The 18,817-nt window shown below is 37.9% G+C and overlaps 1 protein-coding gene across 9 annotated transcripts in view; it reads right to left on the bottom strand.

The window, feature by feature from the left end:
- ctnnd2a (catenin (cadherin-associated protein), delta 2a) overlaps positions 1–18,817 on the bottom strand; it is a 245,352-nt gene that overhangs the window by 71,601 nt on the left and 154,934 nt on the right. For all 9 annotated transcript variants that reach the window (XM_054765059.1, XM_054765060.1, XM_054765061.1 and 6 more), the window contains one exon: positions 7,338–7,470. In XM_054765059.1, the coding sequence (XP_054621034.1) occupies positions 7,338–7,470 (133 nt within the window). The remainder of the gene's footprint in view (positions 1–7,337; positions 7,471–18,817) is intronic.

Below are 18,817 nucleotides of genomic sequence, written 5' to 3'. Positions count from 1 at the left end.
TACTTTGCATTGCTTTGAGCTACCAACATGTTGTTCCGCTACCGCTGTGTCTTTCTCGCCTTATTCCATGTAAATAAGATTAGAAGCAGGGATTGATTTGTCTTTGTCTCCCGTTGTTATGCAGCGGCAATGGCTATCAGTAACCCATAGCGACAGCATCGCTGTGGTAACAGTTAGCGGAGGTGACAGCTGGGATTGTGGGAATCGGAGGTGCTGCAGGCGTGACATAAAAAAATAATAATCACTGTGAGATACACCGGTGACACTTCTTCCCCGGGATGGTTACCACGTGAAGCCCAACAAGTGTGTTAGTAGGTATGAGTCACCGCATATGGAACGTCAGCGTAAATCAGCAGCACGCTTACTGTTTACTGGCTGATTGCACTGATTGCCAGTGACGGCGTGTCACACACTTTCAAACCCATCACACATGCAAGGCTTTTTTTGGCTCAATTTTAAGCCCTTTCAAAATCTTGTTAATTGAGTTTGTGGCCTCAGGCAGTTATTTCCCTTCAGGGGCATTTCAAAGTGGGCCATCATAAACCATCTAATATTTGCACTAAGGATGCGAGCAGTAGGAATAGTACTACAACACATGCGTGGCTCACCTCACAGCAGGGGGTGGGGCAAGTCTTTTGGAAATCCCAATGTGTGAATATGCATGTATTATGGCATGGGTTTGAGGATAACATATGGTACTAACAGTAGCGCCGAGGCTCCCCTCAGCAGAGACGGAGTCATTATTTACCATGACTCAATGAAAACAATAGCACAATATATGCTGATAATGAAATCAACACAATTAAATCAACTGGGAAATAAAAACTCCCTGATGTGTGATTTGTTTACAGTTACACCTGAATTCCTCTAAGGCAGGGGTCTCAAACTCAATTTACCTGGGGGCCACTGGAGGTACAGTCTGGGTGAGCATGAGTGGCATCAAGTATCGGGAGTGATGCCGGCTCCCAGCATGCTTTGCGGTACTTGTTTTATAAAAAGTTGCTAAAGTTACACGTTTACAGTTAGCGTAGTTGCTGTTTATTATTCCCCTTAGTAGTAGTTGCCCTATGTGTCTTTACTTACCTGATGCATTTTTTTAATGCTGGCATGCAAATTGTAGTTCATTTCACTGTGTGATAAGCTCAGTGTGACTTCAGTGTTGGCGTGTGCTTGCCCTGCAAGTGCCTCTGTACTAACTATTAACTACACTAATCTTTGATGTCAAGTAGGGGGTCACAAAATATGTCCCAGTGGCCGCAAATCTGCCATGCCACCACAGAATGTGATGGCAAACAAAATTCAAACACGACCGATTTGTAGATTTAGGACTGTCAAAATCCACTTTCTGCTGTCGTCTGCTCGAGAGCCATTTAGAAGGTTTGACAGGCTCGTGGGTACAAACAGAAACAAAAATTAAGCAAATCACTCACTAAAATACCAATTGGCCAAAACATTATTATTTTCGCATCACGCCGGAAAAGCGAGAGTGAAAGAGGATGAGGCCGCAATGTTCCCAAACAAAACAATTCTGAGAAAGTTAGAGAATTTCCTATTTGTAGAAAAAGATCAATAAATAATATATTTTTAAAAAATCAACAAAATTGTATTTTAAAAAAATAGAAAAAATATATTACAAATAAAAATAACCATCCATCCTTTTTCTATGCCGCTTATCCTCATTAGGGTCGCGGTGTATGCTGGAGCCTATCCCAGCTGTCTTCGGGGAAAAGGCGGGGTAAACCCTGGACTAGACAAACAATCATTCATGCTCACATTCATACCTATGGAGACTTTAGAGTCGCCAGTTAACCTAACATGCATGTTTTTGGAATGTGGGAGTAAACCGGAGAAAAACCCACGCATGAACATGCAAATTAGTTTGTCTTATTTTTCCACCTGAAGTCTTCTGAGCGCCCCGCACTTTGAAAAACATTGACTTACATAATTTATATTATATTATAAATTATTATATATTATTATATTATATAATTTGAGAAATAATGAGGCATTTGAAGCTTTGTCATATTCATGCAGTAGATCCTCGTTCCATGTTTGCGATTCAGCATTCACGCACTTGTAAAATTGCAGATTTTTGCTTTTAAAAAACATTTTTTTCATTTGTAATTATTATAATTGTATTTTAAAACTTTTATAATGGTATTTAATTGTAATTTTCTTTTTATTACATTTGAAAATATTTTTGTTTAATTTGAATGTAATTTTGATTCCATATTTGTTTTTTTTCTTTGAAAATACACAGAAAACAAATCTCTCTTACCATTAGTCAGTAATAACTTATAAATACGTGATAATTCAGGTACAATGTACAGCATACGTGTACCACTGTTACAATATGCTTCACTGGTAATGTTTTTTGGCCAGCGATGAGATTTCACACTTTGTTCAGCCGTCCTTGAACGCACCATAATGTGTGCGCGAAGGCGCAAAAGTTTGTTTGCGTACGGAAGCAGTGGCTTCAACAGCCATCAATCAGCGTCCATTGTGAGGAATATTTAGGGATTAAACCGAGCCACGAGTGAACAATTACAATTGAAGAGAGAAGGGGAGGGTTCTGGAGCTGAATCGAGTCAAAAAGCAGAGAAGAACATCAACGTCAAGCTAGCAGGAGGATTCGGAGGAGGGGGAGCGAGCTGTATGTGGAAAAATAGACATTTACTACTGCAGTGTTACTTTACTACTGTAGCGTTAGTTTACTACTGAAGTCTACTGCGCTGTGTTTAGCTGGTAAAATGCTCTGGAAAGTGCTATTTTGACAGCCTGTCTCTTTCCTGGTGAGAAAAAGCTAAAAATGTGATTGAGGACATTGATTGCAAAAACCCACTGACACTGACATCTAATCAAGCAGCTGTGACAAGCCAAAAAGGTTGTTTTATCTGGACACCGTACAATCAGGAACGTTCCACTTTTACAAATGTGACATTTCTTTAACTCCATATACTTTCTTTTTCACTCGTCTATCAATCAGGGCTGTTTTAGGTGTCTGATCCAGGTAGCAGACAGCAATATTCTTTTATTTCTCTCTCCCAGGTATCACTTTAGTAACAAATCACGATTTGACTGAATGCAGCCGTTCCCTGCGTCACCCGCCATCTGTGCCCGTCTTTTAAATCAGTGCATATAAAAATAAAGTGTCATAATCGACGTTCCTAATGTATGCAAAGTGTGATGATGAAACAGACGACACACGAGCAGGCTGTTTGAGTCCTGAAACGCCAAACCGCCGTGACATTTTGTGGCTCTGGTGCGTGTTTAAAAATAGCACGGAAACAAAAAGTTGTCAGACGACAATGTGAATTTTACGCACCGCTATTTAAGACCCCTGTTTGTAGACCTGGTTGTATGTGCGAGGAGCCAAAAAGATTCTAAAGTGCACCAATAAGGACTGCAGACGAAGAAAGAAAAAGGCATCTTATGTAATCTTTACCAGCATCTGCTTTGTTATGTATGTTATGTATTTGCCAATGAACTGCATAATCATCTGTCGGCAGTGTTTATTAAAAAAACAATAAAAACCCCACCAGGCGTGAAAGCGGATTTCACACACACGTTTATAACATGAATCATCACATTATCAAAGGCATGTGACATTCCTGGGAGATTTGACACAGCTAAAAGTATATTCGGTGCAGGAGATGTGAAACAAACATGCCAAAATATCTTGACTCTGCACTCTTTGAGCGATCAAAACTCCACAACTAAAGACGCATCCTTCAGTCGCAACGTGATTTGTTGCTAAAGTGATACCTGGGAGAGCGCAATAATAGATTATTGCTGTCACCAGCTGTCAAAATATCGCGGTTAATTGGTTCCAGACCCCACTGTTAACAGTGAATTTCTGCAAAGTAGGATTCCTTATTGATAAATGGAATCTTTTTGTAGTTGGAGCACAGAAAACCTGTTTAGGACCTTCTAAATACCATTTTAAACATTATTCGAGCCCGCTACACATTAAATAACTCCGCTATAGTCTCCTTTACACTTGTATTACCCAATATTAGCAGACATAATAAAAGAAAATTTGACATAAATAAGACTTGTGCTTACTTGTGTTTCTATAAATGTGTTCCGATGCTCGGGGATGCTGAGTGGGGGGCAGGCAGGGGGGTTCAAAGTTTAGTTTTAGCTCGGCGTGTGTTACGGCTGCCACAGTAGCTCGTGTTGTGAGATAATTCAAACCTGCAATAAAAGCCTGTTGTTCCAGCGATCAAGTCTGGTGCTCGTGTGTCTCACTGAACATTACAGTCACATTACTGACACCTAGTGACCTTGTAGAATACTACGTAGCGTCTTTGAGTGAGTCTTGTGAATGCCTTATATTGGTATTTTAGTTCATTTAGTCATTTCTATGATTGAAAATGCTTATTTGAGCAAAAACTATGTTAAATACTACAAATAGACTGTATTCAACCACAAAAGAGAATGATTTATGAATTGTGTGAAGCCACGAAATTCAAAGAGCAAAGTGGCGGAGAATTACTGTAATCCTTACACAATTCTTATTTATTTCAGGTATAAAATGTATCACCACTAATGAATGATCATGTAAGATGACTGATGACTGTTGAAGCTACTGCAACTGGTCAAATAAACAGTAAACAACTACGGTACGCTCAAGGACCGCAACATAAAGTGCAAAATCTCAATGCTTGATGAAAAAACATTATCATTGAGGCATATTCTAACAATATACATTATTATTATTATTATTATTATGCTTATTTTCAAAGAAAAACACATTTTAAAAAAAATGTTTTTTTGACCAAAAATCTGTGAATTTGTGGGACCCTAAATCATGAATGTGCAAGGATCTACTGTATTAACATAAAAAAGCTACACATGCCTCATTATTTCTCATAGTAAATTATGTAAGTCAGGGGTTTTCAAAGTGTGGGGCGGCCGGAAGACTTCAGGTGGGCGCATCAACTTGAAAAAAAATCAAGAAAAACTTTTCAAACTTATAGCTAACTTCAGTTATGTTTAAAGGTCAAATTTATTAAGTGTTTGATTATTTTATGAAGTGTATTAAGTGTTGTAAGTGTTTTTCCTCCTCTTTTAGCATATCAAGGCATTTTGTTGTATACAGGTACTGTACTTCAACACACGCAGTGAGCAGACGAGAATATAGTTTCATACAATTAAGTAGTACAATTCCCTCCGAGAGAGTAATAAAAAGCTTTCATTTTCTCTGAACGTCTCTGTGCTGTTGTCACACTGTGAGAAGTACTATTATGTTAAGTAAAAGCACAAGTATTATCACGAACAATTAAAAGTTGCATGTGAGGATTATTTAGTTTATGGGTAACACAGCAGGTGTAATACAATGAAAACGTGCTTCATTGAGGAGCATTTGTATGAGCTTCTAATGCATTCGCTGTATACACAGTGTGCATGTAAACACGCGTTTCAAGGCAGGCCGGTTATTGGCATTCAATGTGTGTGAGAAGTACTTTTGTGGCACCTTAGATCTTGAATTAAACACTCTGCTGGAAAATACAAAGCATTCACTGGCTATTTGCTTCACCATTGGATGCCTTCACGTAGAAACGCTAATTACGTCTATTATGAAAGACATTAAAAGACATTAACGTTTCTTTCAGCGCTGTGAGGATTTAGTGGAATTATGGGTGAGTTTTTTTCCCATATGTGTGTGTGTGTGTGTTTGTGTTTGTGTGTGACTGAGTGGGTGGATGGGTGACAGGTAGTTTATCCATGTTCAGTGGTTAGCAGTTGCTGATCACAAACAAATAGAGTCAAGCATTGTGGTGGTGGCATCATGGTCTGGGGCTGCAAGTGCCGCCAGCACAGGGGAGCTGCGATTCATTGAGAGAAAAATGAATTCCAGACTCTGAGGTATCGCATTCAGGCACGTATACTGTAATCCTTCGTTTATCATGAATAATTGAAGTAGGATTCCTTATTTATAAGTAGAATATATTCATAAAATATAGAAAACATGTTTACAAAGGTTTTTAACATTATTAGAGCCCTCTAGACATGAAATAACAACCCTATGGTCACCTTTAAACTCTTATAACATAATAAAGTAGGCATAATAAGAGAATATAAGACAGAAATATAACACAATATAGACTCACACATTCTTCTTTAGTTCTTGTTCTGGACAGTACTCCCTGCAGTGGCTATTGTCATAGCTACTGCACATTAGTAACACCGAGTGACCCGTGTAGAATACTAGATATCGTCACACAATTTAATGCGTCTTCTGAATGCCTTAGATTTGCATTTTAGTTCATTTAGTCACTTTTATGCTTGAAAATGCTTATGTAAATTTTGGTTTAATATGCATACATTTGACAAATAATATTAAACCACAAAGCAGCAATGATTTAATATATTTTTTCAATATTTTTCTGTACTGATACTAATACTACCAATACCCGCAAGGCATGCTGGGAAGCCCGCGCACACACTTCCCATACAAAGTTACTCAGCATGGGTTACAAAAGCCAGTATTGTTTTGCATTTATTAGCTGCGATTGGCTGGCGACCAGTCCAGGGTGTACCCCGCCTGTTGCCCAAAGTCAGCTGGGATAGGCTCCAGCATGCCCCCGCGACCCTAAAGAGGAGAAGCGGTATAGAAAATGGATGGATGGATGGATGGATGGAGTGCATGAGCCATTTTCATACCCGCAAAGTCTGTGTGGTGCAGTTACATTGTGCGCCCCCTTGCTGTGTTATTTTTGGTTGCACTGTTATTGAGTGCACCGTTTGGGTGAGTCAGGGTGTGAATGTCAAGCTCAAGAAGATTTATATATATTTGTTAATTTTTATACAGTAGCACTTAGACATAGCAGCACAGCCCAGGCTTGATTAGAAATATAAAAGCCAAACACTTTTAAGGGCGCGTAAATGAGTCGTTTTTTTGACATTCGGTGGTCTATGAAGGCAACCCCAGTGAAGAGCGGGGATGGGCTGTACTCACTTTTGTGAGCTAATGAAGTTATTAAACGTCAAGATGTTCCAATTGTTTTGAGTGTGTACAGCGGCGCTATATGCTGTTTGCCTTATTAAAGACTTTATTAGATCGCACCACAGGGGCTTCCCTCCAAAATTGCTTTCGAGCGATCGGCGCATGACTTCGGGAGGAACTGAACTTAATTGCAACGGTAAGACAGAAGAAAAATCAATATAAAGGAGATCTTAAAGGGACGGAGATGGGGAAAGGTTTATAATCCAGAACAGGTTTGTTTATGTGCCATTACTTGAAATGCAAGGTCGGGAAACGCAAAACAAGGTAAAGTAAGATAATCCCCTCATTTGTCATAAGGCGTTTTATAGATGAAGCGGACACCAACCTCAGCTTTGATTTTGTTGTCTCCAAAGCAGAGGTGCTGTAGGTACGCCGCGGCATTGGACTGCACAGACGGAAACTGGTGCTGCAGCATCTGGATCACCTCTGGCAGCTCGGGATCTCTCCAGCCAAACTCCCTGCACACACAGGACAGACGGAGACACTTGGATTCCTTGGGAGCTTTAATAAAGCGTCTTGTAGCTGATATTACCTGAGGGAAGACAAATAAAATCTCTTCCCATCACACCCAGAGCATACACTGAGAAATCCAGACAAATAGATAAAATGACAGTGTACGTATGGGGGAGATTTACGACTGTCAAAATCCACTTTATGCTGTCTTCAGCTCGACAGCCATTTTCCAACAACATAAGAGTTTGACGGGGCTCAGGAACACAAACAAAAACAAAGCAAATCATGTACTAAAAATTCCACTTTGCCAAAACACTTATTTTTGCATATCACCAGAGAAGCGAGAGTGAAAGACGACGAAGCCACCTAGTTCATTGCACCCAAAACAATTCTGAGAATTCAAATTTTACGAAAAAAGTTGATAAAAAGCTTTTCCCTGGGGAGAAAGTTTCCTTTTTTGGCAAAAATGACCAATAAATAATATAAAATAAAATAAAACACAATACAATAAAAAAAATAATGAGTAAAATAAAATTGTATTGTAAAAATAATAAAATATATATTTTTTATTTTTTTGTGGAAAAGAAAAACTATAAATTAAAATATAAAATACAAAAAACATAATTTAAACACAATTAAAATAAATAAACTAAATAAATTAATAATAACTAAATAATAAACAATACAATTATATTCTAATTAATTATTATTATTATTATTATTATTATTATTATTATCAATAATAAATGAATAAATAAAATAAAATTGTATTATATAAATATTTTCTAAAAATAAAGAAAAACCTTTGTGGAAAGAACAACAACGAATTCATTAACATGTAAAATACATACAATAAATAAATAAAAATAGTTAAAAAAATGCAAAGTAAGAGTTTCATTGCTCAGTGTTAACCACTATGTTTCTACTGTTGCACATGACCGGAAACATCGTGACTCAACATCTCTCTCATCTCTCAAATGCTGTTCACACGTTTGCCTAACTATGTGTAAGTGAGCATTCATAATTCATCCACCTCACAGGTGTTGCACATCAAGATTATTGCACAGGTGTGCCTGAGGTTGGCCCCAATAAAAGGCTACTCCAAAATGTGCAGTTCAACTGCTTCCAATTATAATTAGAGACGTCCCAGTATAATGTGGGTTGTGTTACATACATTTTGTCATTGTTTTTCTTGTGTGTGCACAGTGGAAAGAGTAAATAAAGTCAAACAACAGCCAGCACATACAGTAGCATCCCCTGTAGCTAATTCCTCTGTAATGGTCCCCCAAATGAGGAAATTATGAGAGTGTGAGAAAGCGTGGGCGAGTTTGTCTCCACAATCAACGGTGTTATTTTCTCTAATAACCGCTCTGTAAGTAACCGCCTGTAAGGAAACTCCCGGTGAGCTGCAAAGAAAGCTTTTGTTGAAATTTTTGCAACCTGCATCGATTTTGCAGTATGAGGATTGATTTTGTTGTTACCGCCTTCATGCTCACTGTTGTGTGCCAAAATAGCTTTTACTATAATCCCCATCTAGATATCCTGGTTTATTTTGCCTCCGAGCTCACATGCCCTAACATGAAAATGGGGTAAATACAGAGAAATTGACCCGCCCGGGGAGTTGGAAATGATGCCTTTATGTGAAGCTTCTGCGGGGGAAAATGAATCCGGGCTCCATGCTCTGGTCCCTGCTGGATCAAGAGCATGCAGTGCGTGGGGCATCTTTGGAAGGCAGAGTGCTCATGAGGAGTAAACATGGCTCTCCAAGATAAAGTGAGCTCCTGCCTGGACGGGTCTTTATCTGCCAAATGATAAGTGTTCATTCAGCCGGAAAGCATGGCTGATGGAGGGAGGTAAAGGAAAGATAGGAGGCCGAGAAAAGGGTGGGGGGTCTTCCCCGGGCATTTAGGGGATTTACTAGGAGAGACCCTCAAACGACACTCCTTAAATCACATGAGCAGATAACATCAGGGCAGTTTGTTTATGTGTGTGTACATGTGGCAAGATTTGATGGTGTGGACACACTTGTTTGTTTTTTTAAAGCGTGTGTGCTTCTGTTTATTTAGCTTTCTTATAAGTGAACCCGACTGTATGAGTGTGTGTGCAATCCATCTCCTCCAAGCACACATCTCTGTCAGTGCACTTAATAGAAAGCAACCAGATCTGCTGATAAGATAAGCATCATGGCTCACCATTAATTAAAAAGGCCTGGTAGGGAGAGCGAGGCACACTGCGAGGGGAAAGCGGAGTAAAGCTCTCAGGGAGGATGGGCCCTAAGGGGGGGAAACCCTGCAGGGACGAAATGCAAGCGGGGAAGGGGTAGAGTAGAACGGAGAAAGAGGTAAACAGCCCTCAGACAGACAGGACGCCAGTCAAAAGTGGTGCTAATGAGCGCTTACAAACCTGTTAGACACACTGCTGGGCGACGAGCCAGTGACGTGAAACAGCGGGATGCAGGAACACAAAAGGGGGACTGGTGGAGTGCCAGCCAAAGCACAGGGTTCACGCTAAATATGTATTAAAGCAGCTTGTTCTCTCCAAATTCAGTAAGCTTCAATGCACTGTTAATAACAGGACACTGATACATTTTTAAATGGCGTAAATTAGCGTCAGTATTTAACTCATTCGTCATTTCCCTCACTGACGTCTACAGTATGCATGCATTTATCCATCCAAATACTGTGTTTATAATGCAGCATGTCTTCCATGTTTGTTGCATATTTGCTGAAAGGGGATGCTGAGGGTTTCACATACAGTTCCCAGCAAGTGAAGATATTTGGATTAATATTATTGATATTGTGATCCAGTAAAACATGAAAAAACGAGGGGCTGTCCCGGCTAGTTGTCGGAGAAGGCGCGTCTACATAAATCCACACTGCTTGCCTGTTGTAATTCCAGTAACAATTTATTATCAAATATTAACTTGTGTTCACCTTCTTATACATTAATCTTCGTTTATCGTGGTTAACTAGTTCCAGACCCAACCTTCTAAACACATTTTCTTAACATTATTAGAGCCCTCTAGACATGAAATAACAGCCCTATAGCCACCTTTACACTCGTATTACCCAATATAACAGACATAATAAGAGAAAATAAGCCATTTAAGACATACATAATCAAGACTTGTGCTCCGGTGGTAGGGGAGCTGGGTTGGGGGGTGGGCATGAAGTGACGTCGCGGCTTCAGACTTGAGTTTTAGCTTGGCATGGGTTACAGGTTACAGTCGCCCATGTTAGGAATTATAGTGCTTGTTGTGAGAGCATTCAAACCTGTAAAAAAAAGCCTGATTGTTCCAGTGATCAAGTCTGGTGCTTGTGTGTCTCACCGAACATTACAGTAACATTACTGACAACTAGTGACCTGCGTAAATACTACATATCATTGCAACATCTTTGAATGCCTCTCGTGAATGCCTTATATTTGTATTTTAGTTCATTTAGCCATTTTTATAGGTGAAAATCCTTCATTTAGGCAAAACAATGCATAAACATTCCTAAAAATGCATATTTTTTACTAACAATAAGCCATATTCAACCACAAAACAGCACAATTTATTAATTAGTGCATTTTTGAAAAACCACGATGGAGTGAAGCCACAGAATTTGACGCACCAAGTGGTAACTTTTGCGTTTCCCAGCAATGTGGTGCGTTCAAATTTGACCAAAAATCTGCAAATTTGCAGCGCCGTGAATACTGAATCGCGAGTACGAGGTGATCCACAACATTCACAGCAGTATCAGTGCAGCATCCAGGTGGTATTTTTCTTCCCTAGAAAAATGTCCACAAGACGGGTTGTCTTATATTCACGATTTCTACTTTTATACATGCAAACCAAAAGGTGGCGCCAAACGATTTCTCCCCTTTCTGTCACACACACACACACACACACACACACACACACACACACACACACAAAACAATAACCTGTACACTTGCATGGCCGTTAATGTTGAAATTGTACTTGAAAATATGCCCATAAAGTGAAGAAAACACACTCGACTTCCTATGGGGAAAAAATGTCTCTGAATTTTAACCAGAAGCAACATCCCAAAACAACCTGACCATCCTTCATCAGTCATCTTTTTTTGCATGGTAGTAGAAGACATACATACACTGCATCATTTTGGGCCCCGCAGTCCAATTCACATCCATCTTCAGAGCTCACAACTTATTTAAAGAGACAGCTCCCGACAGGAAGTGTCTCGCTGGCCTTAATCTGATTGGACAAGGCCTGTCATGTCTGTTAACTGATTGGTGGACAGAAAAGCATTGTGCATACTAAAACAGACGCTAATTAGGACTGGAACATCCATCTTGAGGACGCCTGGTTGGACGGAGGAATGAAGGTGGCCGGCGGAGGAATGAGAGATTAAGAGAGATTGGAGGGAGGAGAGTGAAAAACGTGGTAACAAAAAACAACAACAACAAAACAGTTGAGCTCATTTACTACCTTGGTGATGAAAGTCTGCATGCTACTCTGGAGAAGCTTTGACAAAGGAGCCCGAGTTGTTTTTTGACATATCGGCTAGTAGATCATTTTGCCTGTCAACTATCAACAACTTGCAATTTCCCTCCTTTCTCTCCTAGCCTGCACTTCACCAATACATTGCACACAGCACCACACGGGAGTTTTCTTTTCAAAACATTATAATAATGCTCAGCTTGATGCACACTGCTATTAATATGTTTACTAATTTGAATGTAGTATAACATTGAGAGGTTATTCATAATATTATTTTGCAGCAAACCATTATAAAGGAACACCTCTGGCAGCAATGAGAATAATAATAGTAATAGTAGTAATAATAATAATAATATTGATATTAAAATTTATATTGATATGTATGTTATTATAAGAATAATAACCATTATTTTACCTAAAATACTAATTTTACTATTTAAATGATTAATAATAATAATAATAATAATAATAATAATAATAATAATAATAATAATAGTAATATTTAAATAATACTACTACTACCACTACTACTACCACTACTACTACTAATATTATTATTATTATTAATTATGATTATTATTTTATACATTTTATAACTTTTTAATGGAATTATTTAGATACATTACTACTCCTACCACTCCTCCTAATTATTTATAGTATGTTATAATAACTATAATAGGAAGAAGAATAGGAAGAAGAAGAACAGGTAGAAGAAGAAGAAGAATAGGAAGAAGAGGAATAATAATAAGAAGAAGAAGAGGATAGTAAGAAAAATAATGTCTTATTAATTTATAATGAAATTATTATTTATTTATGAAATTATTATTTAAATACATTAATACTACTACCACTACTGATAATAAAAATATTGTTTATGGTATACACAAATACAGTACATTAAAAATAAGAACAAAACACTGCACATGTGCATAGATTTTTTTCTTAATTTTGACGTTGATGATGAAATACACAGGTCACCTTACAGTATATTCAGTGTCCAGCTCTTTATACATGTAAAACTAACAGGTGGTGCCAAATGACTTCTCCCCAGCCGAGTCAGCGCTTTTCTTTGTGTTACTCACGACACTGAGACCTGCTTGAAGACGTGATATTATTTACTGTTTATCAATTCTAACTTCACTGATATGGAAAACGTGACTAAAAAATATATTGGTGTTTTTTAAGAACTATTTTCCTGAAAACAGGTCCTGAAAAAGAGGGGTTGTTGAACATATTTGTACATTTGTATGAATGTTAAAAATTTTTACTTTTTCTTCTTTTTAGTTAATAGGCTAATGCTACCACCTGATATTGAAAACATGATTAAAAAACATTTTACTTAATTACTATCATTATTATTAAGTATACTCTATATATTTTTTTTATTTTTTTCATCAAAATCGCTTATTGGAAAGGGAAGTTCTCTTTTATTGGGGTCAATAAGTGTGAATGTTTGAATGCCAGATGCAAATCTTGTACAAAAAGGAAGCGAGCAAGGTTTAAAACTGGCACAAATAAATAATATACCAGCAATTCATTTTGCGTACAAGAGCAAAAAATAACCCTCGCCAGCCAAGAAAATAACCACCCTGACAAGTTGGTGAATAGCGCATTAAGTTGACATTTCCCTTTGGCATACAAAAGCCAGGCTAAATGGGATTCATTGCAGCGGCGACACGGGTAAGGATTTGCCACGCTTTCAAAAATGATTTTACTCACATCTTTCTAATAGGAAAAATATATATTTATATGCATGGGTATAGGTGTGCCTCCTTGGCAAGCAAGGGCAGTGTAACATTATTGGACTGCTGCCATTAAGAACCATAACATCTCCTCATCCTGTTTGATCAGATCATATCTGCAGGCCAAAAAAATGATCCAAAATATTGATTAAAACATCATCTTGTGTACACTGTTGTGACTTTAAGGATAGCATTTAGAGATTATCATCATATCTTGTACATACAGTACTGTATATTAGATTTTCAGTGTGGCCTCGGGACTCGTGGCCATCGTGAGGTTGTTTTCTTTGAAGTGAAAATGGGAGGGAAAAGGTCAGGTAAGGCTTATCTGGATAAAAAAGCCACAAATAAAGAGTGGACACACAACATAGTTCATTGAAAGTCATAAAAATGGATACAAATTGAGAAAAAGAAAAGGGGAGACCATGAATAGGTTCACGAGTATACAGTATATAACCTCTTTCATCAGGACAACTGCGCTAGATGTGACTTTCTCTTTCTCTTTCTTTCCAGCCATACAAATGTCTGCACATCACACAGCAGTATCCCTGTTCTTCACTTCCCCATTTTTCCCTCTTTTAGTCTGCTCCTTGTTCTATCTTAGCTGGGTCAAGAGAAAAGACATACAAAAAAAAATCAATAGGCTTTCTTCAAGGCATCTTCCGGTCTGGGATAGAAGGCTGGAGAAGCATGAATGAAAGCTAACAAAAGACGTGATTGAGAAGAATATGAGGTGGGGAATGAGACTGGCTTACACATCACGGCAAGAGCCAAGAGGAGATGTTGGGGTGAGGGCGGGGTTATTGAAGAGCAAGCCATGAAATGTGCTGGGTGTCAGTGTATGAAAAAGTAGTAGTCGTTCAATAACTGTCGTCTTTCAACAAAGTAAGGACTTTGTAAAATCTAAATTTGCATACAATGGTTTAGAGACCGATAAAATGCGGACATTTTCTGGTTAAAATGTGAGTTTTTCAACAATTCACAAAATGTACAGACAAACCCCTACTATAACCCCTACTTCATATTTTTGTTTTACAGTACATTGTATGTTGTGTTTTACGTTCTACATTTAACATTGTGTTTTATGTTGCGCAATGTACGTGGTGTTTTGAGTTTTACATTGTATGTTTGATGTTGTGTTTTACGTTGGATGTTGTGTTTTATGATGTACCCCTAATGTTGTGTTTTACATTGTGTTTTATGTTTTATGTTGTCTTTTACGCTGAATGTTTCACATTGAATGTTTTTGTCTTACATTGTGCTTTACGTTGTGTTTTATATTATATATTGTTATATGTGTTTTAGCTTGAACATTTTACGTTGTGTTTAATGTCTGACATTGTTTTATGTTGTGTTAAATGTTGAACGTTTTATGTTGTGTTGTATGTTTTGTTTTACTTTTTACACTGCGTTTTACGTTGTGTTTTACCTTGAACATTTTATGTTCTATGTTTAACATTGTGTTTTGTGTTGTACATTGTTTTTTTACGTTGTGTTATGTTTTACGTTGTGTTTTATGCTGCATATTTTACATCAACGTTTTGCATTGAACGTTTTATGTTATACATTGTGTTTTACAATGTACATTTCATGTGTTGTACGTTGAACGGTTCATATTGCGTTCAGCCTTTTCTGTTTTACATTGTACATTTTACATTGTGTTTTGTTTTATTTGCCGTTTGATGTTGAAAGTTTTACGCTGTGTTTGACATTGAACATTTGATGTTGTCTTTTAGTTTTTGCGCTGTGATTTACACTGTGCATTGCAACACACGTTACGTTGTTATGCTACGCAACCCTATGCTATGCCACAACAAAATACACAAGTGCACTTTTAAAAAACAACAGACAAACCCAAGCTGATAAAAAGTTATTTGGTGGGAAAACAAAATGTAATTAAATGTGATTAAACATACATTTTAGTTTATTTCATTGTATTTCATTTTATTTTATTCTATTTTATTGTCACACATTAACTTCCTCCTCACTCTCCCCGTCCCCCAGCAAGCCTCGCCGACATCTATCGTTCATCAGCTTGCAGGAGAAGCGATCTCTTGACTTGTCTTTACTGGGTGTGTGAATACACTGTGGAGTGAGCGAGCATGCCATGTTTTTGACTTGGATTATTTTCTGTCTTTCCATTCATTTCTATTAAGTGCTTCTAGGACCTCCCATGAAGAGCCTCAGAAAGACCATTAGACGTTTGACAATGAGTATAGTAATTCATCCATCCATCCATATGCTGGAGCCTATCCCAGCTGACTTCGTAATAATAATGATTTTAATAATAACAGCAAAGCTGCTACATGCTATACATGACATGATCGGAAATGCAAATCAAGTGTTGCACTTTGACATCAAGATCCTGTGGTCCTGCGAGTGTGTTCAAGTGCTTCCATGGCCTCACCTAGTGAGCCCTTTCTATTTGCTGAACACACAGAACCTGCAGGCTTAATTGAATAAGTAATTAAGCTGACATTGTTGCCATAAACTCGCACATTCATGATGGAAAAACAGCAAAAACACACGCACAGTCACACAGCTATTAGCCCATATTTGCTGAACAGTAATTTTCAAGCCATTGTCGCGGTTCCCGTTACGGAGTGCAATTATCGAATGTTTACGCAGCTAAACGTCAAGCCAGTGAAACATGCACTTTGTCAAACGATTATTAGACGAACGCGACCGAGACCATTATACAGCGACCCCGCTAAAACGGATTTTTAAGGCAGCGATATAGCATAAGTGGAGCAAAACAAACACACAGTGACATTACAACAGATCTGACTGTTAGGGATGAGCATAACAATGAATTCATCTGGAAGAACATGTGGTTAATTGCGTGGAATTAATTGACGAATAAAACCGAGGTGCTCTACGTGGCTGCACTGGCTTGGAAACAGGAGTTCAGAACATTCAGGAGCAGATTCACCCAATTCGGAATATTTTTTAAAATAAGGAATATTTGATTGATTGTTTATTTTCTACGTTGTCAATCAAGGAAATGCAGTTATACAACTTCACAATAACATATGCCAAATTCAACAATATTAAGAAATACATCTAATACACTGATTATCACCCATAAACTATTGCTTAATTTATGTACAGAAATTACTTATAAACTGTGTGATTCAGTCCACATTTATTTGTATTCGTCTTTATTTTATTTTTATGTATTTATTTTATTTAGTATTTTATTTATTATTGACAACTTATTCATATTTTCTCACTTCATTTTTATCAAATTTGATTTCTTGTTACGCACACAGGAAGAAAACAGAATGTAAATTATATAACGTCAGCAAGTGAAATATTGTAAGTGTCAACATGTAGGTTATAATGTGAATGATTTATTTTTAGGCCGATTTTGGCCCCTTTGATTCCTCCAGTGTACCCGAGGTGCGACATTGGTCGACCTCTACACTCACAAAATGCAAAGATGGATCATCAGATCCAGAAAAGCCACTTTAATTTCCGGCGTGATAAAACACAAGTGAGCAAAAGTAACCAATCAAAACTCTTCATCTCGTGCACTCAGCCAATCAAAGTGAGAGAGGACGATTAAGCTGGCGGAAGAATGAGAGCAGGCTGAGAAATTACTGGCCTATTGTCTCTTGATTTGCAAGCCCAGATGCAATCACCTCAACAAGCACGCTTTGGCCTCTGAATGAGAAACAGGAGAGGTGAGCTCCTCTCGCGACGATAATACTAATGAGGATGTGAACCTGCGCGTGATCCGCCGATTGCAAAGGCGTTATGTCTCACGTCTAATGAAGGTTCTGCTAGCTGTGAGCTTCCGCATGCCGCATGGAAGTACAAATTATCCACAGAAAGCTGATAAGGTCAAAGTGTGTGTGTGTCATCTGCAAGGATGTGATGAATGTACGATTGAGGAGCTGCAATATTAATGTATTTATCTGTACAAACCACTGTATGAGTTGCTGGCACCGGCATCGTTCAAGCATGAATAAAGAAAGTCCCGCCTGCTTCCCACCCTGGCCCCCTCAGTCCAAAATTCCATTAATATGTAATAAACTGTACAACTAATGTCTGACTTTTTTTTTTTTTTCCAATTTTGAAGTAAAATTGAGCAATATTTTAGTCATCTTCCTCCTTTGTATATACCCATTGCACGGTTGTACTAGAAGGGAAATATCCCATTTTGTGGCCCTGTATTGATATACAATTTAATTGATGCATTTTTTGTATCCATGTAAAGTTACCATGTTTCTCCTCATTACCTTAATTAAATACCTTAATAATGTCATGTACTGCAAAATGTACAATGGACATAATGATTACAGTAATCCCTCGTTGACCGCAGTTAATTGGTTCCAGACCCGTAATAAGCGAATTTCTTTATTTATAAATAGAATATCTTCTTAGTTAGAGCACAGAAAACCTGCTTATGAATAAATAAATGAATAAATGTCATATAAATAAGCCATTAAAGACACAAATAAAACTTGTGCTCACACAAATGTGTTACGCGGCGAGAAGAACTGAGTGGGAGCAGGACAGGAAGTGACGTTGAGGGTTCAGAGTTGAGTTTTAGCTTGGCGTGGGTTACGGCCACAACAGTAGCCCGTGTTAGGGATTATTGTGCCTGTTGTGAGATCAATACAAACCAACAATACAAGCCTGGGTGCCGGCAATCAAGTCCGATGCTTGTGTGTCTCACCCAACATTACTGACACCTAGTGGCCAGCGTAGAATACTACATGTCATCGTAATGTCATTGAATGAGTCTTCTGACTACTTTAAATTTGTGTTTTAGTTCATTTAGCCACTTTTATGCTTGAAGATGCTTAATTTAGGTGAAAAATCACCCATAAACTTCCCTCTTGCTTATCTGAAATAAACTCCTAGCTCACATCAAATTGCCTCAAAACAGTAACAAAACTGAACTCCTCCTCATTATTATTACTACTATCATCATTATTATTATTATTATTATGATTATTATTATTATTATATGCACCTTTTACCACCACTAACACAAGCTAAACTAGTGTGCTGTTAATTCACACTAAAATGAACTCACTAGCCTTCTACTGACCCCCAAAACGTGATGAAAATGTCTCCACATATTACTGTCCTTTTTAATGAGGAATAATTATGACATTTATACTTCATTTGCCA

Source organism: Dunckerocampus dactyliophorus, chromosome 21 (genome assembly GCF_027744805.1).
Source record: "Dunckerocampus dactyliophorus isolate RoL2022-P2 chromosome 21, RoL_Ddac_1.1, whole genome shotgun sequence".
NCBI lineage: Eukaryota > Metazoa > Chordata > Actinopteri > Syngnathiformes > Syngnathidae > Dunckerocampus > Dunckerocampus dactyliophorus.
The sequence above is the reverse complement of the archived record's forward strand: the minus strand, read 5'-3'. Positions and strand labels throughout refer to the sequence as shown.